Source organism: Larimichthys crocea, chromosome XVIII (genome assembly GCF_000972845.2).
Source record: "Larimichthys crocea isolate SSNF chromosome XVIII, L_crocea_2.0, whole genome shotgun sequence".
Lineage (NCBI taxonomy): Eukaryota > Metazoa > Chordata > Actinopteri > Sciaenidae > Larimichthys > Larimichthys crocea.
In genome coordinates, this window is record NC_040028.1 from 8,586,052 (window position 1) to 8,595,464 (window position 9,413).

General features: G+C 41.7%; 1 protein-coding gene across 1 annotated transcript; it reads right to left on the reverse strand.

Moving 5' to 3' along the window:
* Positions 1–1,935: 1,935 nt before the first annotated feature.
* Positions 1,936–6,018, reverse strand: tpt1 (tumor protein, translationally-controlled 1). The gene is made up of 6 exons (XM_010748874.3): positions 5,862–6,018; positions 5,177–5,250; positions 3,666–3,850; positions 3,475–3,580; positions 2,923–3,039; positions 1,936–2,350 (listed from the first exon to the last, which is right to left on the reverse strand). Exons 1-6 carry the CDS (start codon positions 5,887–5,889, stop codon positions 2,348–2,350), a joined length of 513 nt encoding a protein of 170 aa, XP_010747176.1. The 5' UTR covers positions 5,890–6,018; the 3' UTR covers positions 1,936–2,347.
* Between the last annotated feature and the right edge of the window lie 3,395 nt (positions 6,019–9,413).

A 9,413-nucleotide genomic window follows, 5' to 3' on the forward strand; every position in this document is an offset into this window, starting at 1 on the left:
CCGTGATGGGCTGCGAGCGTCAGCAGCGCTGAGACGGTGACAGGAAACAAGCGGAGGGAGACGCGCCAAAGGAGAGAGGAGTGAAGACGAGACAGGAGTGTGTTGCAAAGATGAGTGACAGCAGAAAAAGTAGTAGTATTTGGATGCATTTTGACAGTTGTGAAAACATGAACACACAATGCAGAATTTGTAAAGTGAAGCTCTCATATCGAGCAGGGTCCACAAACAACCTCCACAGACATGAGAACTGTGCATCCAGCAGTTCAGAAGAAAAAAGGCACGCCTGCTTCAGCCAGTGCCACTACTCCACCTGCTGCTGATACTTTCAGTATTGGCTAAAATGATTGCAAGTGATTTCCAACCCTTCTCGTTTCTATCTGCTTTGTGTAGCAGAGGGGTTCTTCAAGCAAGTTAGTGCAATCATTGGGTGGTTCCAGTGAGGGGTTTTACAACCGTAAATGCAATTGGCTACAGCAATTTTTTAAAATAGAAGTGATATGTGTTCAAATATAAATCACAACACCATGTTTGTTACAGTAGCCAGCTCCAGAACAAACGAAGGGCAACCTCCTTGGCTGTGAAGTGAAGCCGAGGCACAAGTGCCAAAAAAACTGCAGTTCCTCAAACAGCCACTTGAAGCTGGCTACAGAGTGAGTCAGTCTCCATAAGTCCCCATGTTAAAACTTCACAGCAGGAATAAGCATCTTTACAGCCTGGTGCAAAAAACTGTTTTGGTCTCTATAGCTACTGTCCCTGTTCATGATGACTGTACTGATTCTGAATTTTTATATAACTCACCTGTTCAAATTATATTAAGAGTTTAAGTCATGTATAATTAACAGTGTGGCCACTTTGAGTGAGTGCCGTTACAGCTGGTTTGTTTGAGCACCCAGGCGTCATTCAGCCCACATCAGGTCCACCGACGATCCACGTCTTTGCCGATGTTTTAGATGAGGCAGGACTGCTAACATGGGCCTCCACACTCTGAGACGACGGCTCTTTAAACTGTCAGGTTTCGTCACTACGAAGCCGACATAGCAGGAGAAAGACGGACATGATGAGTAAGTGTTTGGAAGGTTCTGGCTATTGTGTTTAGGACGTTTGAGAGGTGAAAGGTGCAGTGTGTCACACCTGTTGAATAGTTATCATTTGTGTTAGTTTGATGCGATCTGCCATTTCACCACCAGATGCCACCAAATTTCACACGCTGTACCTCTTTAAGGTTTGATCTGTCATTTGTGTTTCTGAACTTAAATCACGCCTTCAAACGAGCACAGCTGCTTCCTGGTTGGTAAAAAGGAAGTCAGAGATACAAGAGCTGAAACTTGTTTTAGTCCAGAAATACAAAAAAAAAAAAAACTGCACGCTCATCATTGGTTTTCATGGATGATTTTGTGTTTGTGCATGTTTGAGCCCATGTACCAAGTCAAACAACATAGATAACCATTTTTCCCCCCTCCCAGGTACTTTTTAAGAGTTACAAAAGACAGGAAGCTGTTTTTAATGTGTCGACAATGAAGTTGAGCAAAATGGCATCCTTCATATTCTGGATATATGAGCCCTTTTTGTCTTTATTTTTTGCTCTGATATTATATAAATGAATGTTCTTCCTCAGAGAAACAGTTCAGTCAGATGAACCAGCAAGACAAACACAGGTGGCACTAACAAAGCTCTGTTCCAGTAGTTATTGCAGCAAGTTTAAAGTAGTCTCAGCTTGAGGTGTGGTTTTTAGGGGAAGGTCTGAAAAGTAAAGCTGCCAGATAGTGAATAAAATGGAAACACTCATTTAATTTCATCACTGCTCAGGACAAAGTGTTAGATTACAGGCGAGCGTCTGCAGCAGCACATTTTAAAAAGGAAACAGACTTGTCGTGTCACTCTGCGGTAATGTTAAAGTTCAAATATCTTTACTACACATCAAACATGGAGCCAAACTTCAAAGTGATGGTACTCGACTTTATTTTCAGATTAACCAGAGATCTTTTCGTCACTGATGGAATCTTATTTAACCATGAACACAAAGAGGTCGGAGGTTGTAAACTTCTTGGATCATTGCTAAAACACTTCACTGTCCTGCTTTAATTTTCCAATCACAAAAACTCGGGCCAAAGAAAAAAAAAAAAAATCCAACAAAAAGAAAAGAGTTAAAAACTGTTTTCAGTGACCAATCATATTCGATTCTTCCAGCGTTGGAGATGTTGCTGTGGTCCATTAATGTGAATATATAAAGAAATTGTACAAGAATGTTTCCGTTGAGGCATGATGCAAAATAGTGCTCCGTCAGTCTGCTCGTGGGGCCTTTTGGGAAGCAGCAGCCAATTGAAAAGCAGGTGTAGTTTCCAGGTAGTTACTGCAACAAAGAGGAACGCTCATTAATATACTTGTTTCAAACAATTAAGATGACTTCCTGTGCACTCAAAATTAAAAAAGTTCTGGTTTAGTGATAAATCTCATACACGTGGAGGAGCAGTTAACAGGGGCCCCTGACTGCTTTTTACAGTTTAGACGACTGTTCAATTTGAGACAGGATTGTCAATCATCTGTATCTAGAAAACCAGTTCACTACTAAATAAACTGAATTACAGAGGCACTTTAGAAATCTGATTTCAAGCCGATCTTAAAACTTTCTGACCCGGAAGTAAACTATTCTTGTGTCTGCCACACCGTGGCTGTTTTGGTCCGTTCTCCACGTGACTTCAAACCCTATCGTATGTCTGCACATTTTTTATTTTGAAAATCAACTGATTGTTTATGCCTTTTCTGTGTCTGACTTCCAGTGGCAATTAACACAGGCTGCTCACGGTGTCCATCTAAATTAGCACAGTTGTGTATTCTAGCTCCTTTAACAGCTCGCGAAGCACACTGATCAAAGCTGCCCGGTGATTACTGTTTTTTTTAATTATCTGATGCGTGAGTACTTACACATTTCTCCTCCTCCAGACCATCTTTGAAGAAAATCATGAATGGCGTGATACCGTCCTCACGGAAGTCCAGCAGACCAACCATACCCTCGGCGTTCATGCTCTCGCCTGTGAAAAACTGCATAGACAGAAAATTTGTATTAGTGTTTTTAAAATTACGTCCATCGCTTTGTCACCTATACTTCAGCATCTGGTCCAACACTGACATAAAGTCCGCTCAGAGTATTCTCGATGGTAATTTGAGTTTGTCGACTCATTCTCAGGACTGCTACATGCACCTGGGCCCGTCTGATGTACGGATAGCTTCAGTCTAACGCCTGGCTGACGTAGCCAACTGCCAATTAAGTGCTGCTAACTGAATCTACTCAGTGGGCGACTGAACCGGGCTCAGCAGCCGGGTTGGACCAGGTTCGAGCACAGCCTCTGAGACCAACAGGAACGTTAGTGGTTTACAGACTTTCCTCACTACCAAACGCCACAGCTGGCGTTGGAGGATGTGTGTAGACGCTGACAGTAGCTCAGTGTTTTTCAATACAAGACTCGGTATAGTTACCCTTAAATCGTCGATCTTGCTCACGATACTCTTAACAGCTGCTGGGGCGTCTTTCATGAACTGATCCACTCTCCCGGGGTTGTTCTTCTCCAGCCAGGCCTTAATCCTGGACATGCAAACAGAGCGATATTGTTTTAATATCATGCCCTCATAAGACGACTGTGCATTGAACCATCTGCACCAATACTCACGCCTTAGTGTAGGCTTTGATGTCCACCAGGTATGACTTCTTGTTGTAGCACGTCTCCTGCAGTTTGTGGTTGAGGACGATGTCCACTCCGCTGACTGTTGAGTCATCGAGGCCCTCGGCAACCTCGTCAGCCGAAGCGTTGGCCCCAAGCAAAGAGTCGTCAATCTTCTCTGTCCTGGTGGTCATCTGGTGACAGACATGAGCGAGGAGAACGTTAACTCATGAAAAACCAAAGTCTAATGTCAGGACTGATGTTTCATTGCGTCATTAGCTGGCGTGAAATCCAGCTGAGCGTTACAGCGTGGTGCCGAGCACGTGAATCAGAACTCAAGTTTTAATTTGAACGTCAGCCACGTTGCTGACGAAACACTACGCTCACACACTTGCACCGCTTCACGGATAGCAGACGTCGTCAAGAACCCGTCCACTGACAACTTTAACGCAGCGGTGTTAAATACTCTGTGTTGTCGCTGAGGGGTAGTTTCATTACTTTAGTCAGCAGTGAAATGTGCGAAGTCACTCAGGCTGCAGTGTAGTTAGAGAAATGCGGCGTTTTGTGAAAAACTTTGTTTACGGTGCAACTCCTCGTACTCGAACAACCTGCACCAGTCCTTTTTTTATTTTACTAAAAAACCTAATTTCCTACTCTCCTCCTGGCTTTCATCTGATTTTATCTTCATTTGTTTTACTAACTGTGAGCTAACGTCAACAATTTTTAGTGGCGTAAAAATGCTATTCACACCACTTCCATCTCACTGGGAGCACCGATCACGTCTCAGACTAACCAGTCATAGCGAGTGAAATATGTCTGTTCAGGGAAGATATATAAATAATGTGAGAGTCGTACATTATTAGTGTTGCATTATCGATTAATACGATGATGACTTTATAAAATCCCTTAAATGGAAAAAAAAAAAAAGTGTTGATCGCTGCGGTCCTCCATCCTCAAACGTCTCGTTTGTCCACACCTCAAAGATTTTAGTTTTACTAAACAATTTTAACATTTTGGACAGAAAAGAAAAACTCAATAGTTGGTTTAATTTAATAGTCAGCACGTTCATACGTTACTATGACAGTGAAAACTTTATTGATTTTATTTATTACTTAACCCTCAACAAAGTCTCTTGACAAATTTTGGGATTCAGATTTTAATTTTTCTAATAGATCAATAAAATATTAATATTTTTCATACTAGCCTCTTAATCCATTAAGGACTAACACAAACTGCTATAAAAATTGTCTTTGGGGGACATTTTTGTCTTTAATGACTTTTAACTGAGACACGATGGTTAACACATTATTGTATTTCACTTATTGTTGTAATAACTAATGCTCTTAATACTGAGCTTCCAACACACTGTATGGTTTCATGTTAACCTGCAATAAACCTGAAAACTTTATGTACAACTCGAGGGCAGGATGCTTTAAAAACAAAGTTAATGTAACCGGGACACATCTGGAAACAAAGAGTCATCGTTGTGTGAACACATGTTAAAAACATCTGTGACTCACCCTTCCTTCCACTTCATAGAACATCCCGTCTTTCGACTCTGTGATCTTGTAGATGTCCGAGAACATCTCATCCTCTGCGGGGGGAAAAACAGCAGTCATGACGCTTTATTGAATTTTAGAGAAAACCTCAGGCCTAGCCCGGCGGTTGCGACATAAACTACAAAACATCCCGTCGAGCCTAGTTTCTCCCTGTGGAAAGGAGTATCCGCTTTATCTGTAACGTATCTCAGTCATAACACAAGTCAAAGCGCCACTCTGTGATTCAGCGCTGCTGTGGAAAGATCCAGAAAGTCTCCATTAATAAAAACTGCAGCTAGCAGCAACATGCCGCCGACAGGCCACGTACACCGCGTTACTCCATCATGACTAACTTCACGTTTATATCCAGACCGGCCCTCCACGTATCACGTATCATCACCCAGCTGAGAGCGACACCGGAGTCACACTTTGTAACTTTTAGCCAAACTTAAGAGGCAGGCCGAAGCGAAAAAGCTTTTACCGGCGTTAGCATCGCGAGCTAGCCCGCCAGCAGGGTGGCTAACTTTCTTTATTAGCATCCGGCTAACACGAGTTAGCTCCGAGCTAGCCTGACCGACCGTTATCCGGTGATATAACGGAGCCGTTAACGGCCACGGTGCCGCCTGACGGACACGGGGCGAGTACACACAGCGGACATGTTACTTACGGGTGATGACACACTTGTAGATGATCATGTTGGCGCTTTGGTGTCAGATGTCTCGCGGACAGAGGACAGGCCTAACCGCTCCAACTGAACGGGAGAGGGAAAAGAGCGAGGCGGCCGCGAGGCGCTGCATTTACGTCCTGCTGACGTCACCGCGGGGCCAACAGAGACTATAAAAGAGAGAGAGAGAGGGCGCGACGCCGCGGCGACTCTGACGGGAGAAGTGATGCGGATTTCGGCTCTTTTTGGAGAGCCGGTTCTTTTGGCTCCCAAACGGCTCCTCACATTTTATTAATTGGTTTTATTAATTCTTCTTCTTCTTCTTCTTCTTCTTCTTCTTCTTCTTCTTCTTCTTCTCCTCTTTATTATAATTTTATATTTTTAAATGTTATTATATTTTATTTTTGACATTGTAAAGCACTTTGGTCAGTGCATGCTGTGTAAAAATGTGCTATATAAATAAAACTTATTAACTATTTAATTAATTTACCAAAATAATGCAAAACTGCCTGAAAAAATGAATTACTAATGTAAAATACATACATGACATCAAATGTTTATCCTTTATGGCTTTATTTTACAAACACACTCAACCTTGAAAAAATGCCACAAAATAAATTATAAAGTATAAAAATAAAGACCTAATTAGGCAAACTTTTAACTATTTTAAACACAAGTGCCACTTGAGCACCTTTGGTCGTTTTCTCTCGGTGTGTGTGTGTGTGTGTCACCCCTCCCATGGATGCTGCTATACTTCTTGACCAATTACGTGCAGCTTTCACACAAAAAAGTGTAGAAATTGTTAGTTTTATTTTCCTCCACTTTTTTAATTGAAAGCCGAACGTGATTGGTCAAGATGTGTGAGAACAGGCATGGCATGAGGGAGAGGAGACAGTGAGGCACCTAAAAAACAAACAAAACAAAAAAAACACACACATCGGCTCTGCAGCATCTGCAGAGCACACACACGACACACGGGGGAGACGAGACAGTGAGGCACTGAAGTGAAAAAAAAAAACGGCTCCCTAAATCGGCTCCCAACGAGGAGCCGGCTCCCGTCGTTCACTTCAAAGAGCCGGCTCTTAGAACCGGATCGTTCGCGACCGACACATCACTACTAACGGGAGAAGTGAACGAGATTTAAAGATTATGAGCGATTATTTTCTCCTCAGAGTTACTGGAGTAAATGTTGAACTCATTTCCCACAAGATACGTGTTTTATTAGCAGCGTGACGTCGTTTCAGACACACAAATCAGAAAAAAATGTAACTTTATTCCAGACTTAACATTCCCTACTCTCGCGAGATCTGACACGCAATGCGGATATCTGTCCTCTCCGTTAGTCGGCCTGTCTTTAAATCCGATCTATAACAAACTAAACTAAAATAACTTTTCTATATAAGTTTTATATATAACCGTCTATGGTGCAACATATTCCGTTTTTATCTATTTACACGATGTTTACAAAACGAGATTTGGAGGACGCGGTCGAGGAGACCAAGCCAACTTAGTGTAGACTGTTTTTAAACCGCAGACTGTGTGTGTATATATATATATATAAGTGTTTTTATCTTCTGTTATAGAACAACTTTGGCGAGAATAAGGTTCCTGAGTGAAATGACCCGGATCTATGTTCGTTTCAGCCGTGATAAGAGCTGCTTGATTTCTCTCTCTGTTCAGTAAAGGGAGCTTCAGTGCTTCCTTACTTATCTCCTTCAACGTAGGACACACCGGACCATCCTTTATAAAAGAGCAGGAGGGAGTGCCCTCCCATAGCTCGACCATTCACAACCAACTTCCATTAATCTGTTCAAATAAGAGGAGGATGAGGATGTAGGTTGTAACCAACTGAATACCCTTTGCCTCACCCTCCCCTGTGGGAGAACCTATGATGGAACTAGAAAAAAACAAACATAAGACTTCTTAAGAGCCAATGTACTGTATAAACGTGGCAGACTAATAAATGCATACTTGTAAATATTATATTTAATTTAGGGAAACCTTTTCTGCCACTAGAACGCCCTAAATTTTACCCACTGGACCTTTAAGTGAAATTGCGATACATGACCTAATTTGATCCCACAGTGTTGTTACACTACACTTTTTGTTGGCGCATTATGGACTTGAATTAAAAGATATACTGTCTCTTTAGCATCACATAAAAGATAAAGTGTATAAACAGATAAGTAAGTGGTCATGAAAATTATTCTTTTGGTCTTGACTTTGTCTCTCTCATTTGGACTCAACTTGGTGTCGATCTCAACCACCATCAACGCCAGCGAGACAAAGGAGATGGTGATTGACTTCAGGAAAAAGACACCTCGGACCACACAGGTAAACATCCAAGGATTGGATGAGAGTCTAAATACATATCAGGTTTTACAGCTGTTTCCAAACTTGCTGTATCAAAATGCAGATCAATGCCTGTTGAGGGCAAGAGGTGATGGATTTTGTCTCTAATAGTTATAATCTTATCATTAAAGAAGCTCATGAAGTCATTGCTACTTAGACCTAAAGGAATAGATGGTTCTGTAGAGCTGTGATTCTCTGTTAGCCTGGCTACAGTGCTGAAGAGAAACCTGGGGTTGTTCTTATTCTCCTCTATTAATGAAGAGTAGTAGGCTGCTCTGGCATTACGGAGAGCCTTCCTGTATGTTTTGAGATTATCTTTCCAGACTAGATGAGATTCTTCCAGTTTAGTGGCACGCCATTTGCGTTCAGATTTACGTGTCTCTTGCTTTAATTTACGAGTCTGCTGGCTATACCATGGTGCTAACCTCCTTTGTTTAATTGTCTTCTTTTTCAGAGGTGCAATAGAGTGTCGTCCGTAATGAGCCTGCATCCGCTTGAGAGACAGTGCGTCTGATTTTAGCGATGTTACATAAGTGGAAGAATGCAGTCCTCGAAATTTGTTTTATGTGGACGTTAAAGGACAAATCCTGATCAAAAACAACTCCAAGATTCTTTACAGTGGAGCTGGAGGCCAGGGTGATCCCATCTAATGTACCTAAGCCTCTAGAAAGAGAATTTCTGAGTTTGGGTGCAATTACAAGAACTTCAGTTTTGTCTGAATTTAACATCAGAAAATTGTAGGCCTTCCAACTTTTTATATCCTTAAGGCATGCTTGGAGTTTAGTTAACTGATTGGTTTCATCAGGCTTGATCGATAAATATAATTGGGTGTCGTCAGCATAACAATGAAAATGAATGGAGTGATTCCTAATAATGTTCCCTAAAGAAAGCATATATAAACTAAATAGAAGTGGTCCAAGTACAGAACCTTGTGGGACTCCATGACAAACTTTGGTATGCATGGAGGATTCATCACTGACGTGAACAAACTGAGATCGATCTAAGAAATACGATTTAAACCAGCTTAGGGCTGTTCCTTTGATGCCAATTTGATGTTCCAGTCTCTGTAAAAGAATTTGATGGTCAATGGTGTCAAATGCAGACATAGATCTAACAGGACAAGTACAGAGATGAGTCCTTTGTCTAATGCCATTAGGAAGTCATTTGTAACTTTGACTAATGCGGTCTCTGTGCTATCTAAAT

Bases quoted from the DNA above. Each gene is read 5' to 3' on its own strand.
- tpt1 (XM_010748874.3), bottom strand. From the start codon at position 5,889: ATGATCATCTACAAGTGTGTCATCACCC. The intron at 3,581-3,665 runs GTGAGTATTGGT...TTGCATGTCCAG, and splicing joins ATCAAAGCCTACACTAAGGC to GATTAAGGCCTGGCTGGAGA. The intron at 3,040-3,474 runs GTAACTATACCG...CTGTCTATGCAG, and splicing joins GCAAGATCGACGATTTAAGG to TTTTTCACAGGCGAGAGCAT.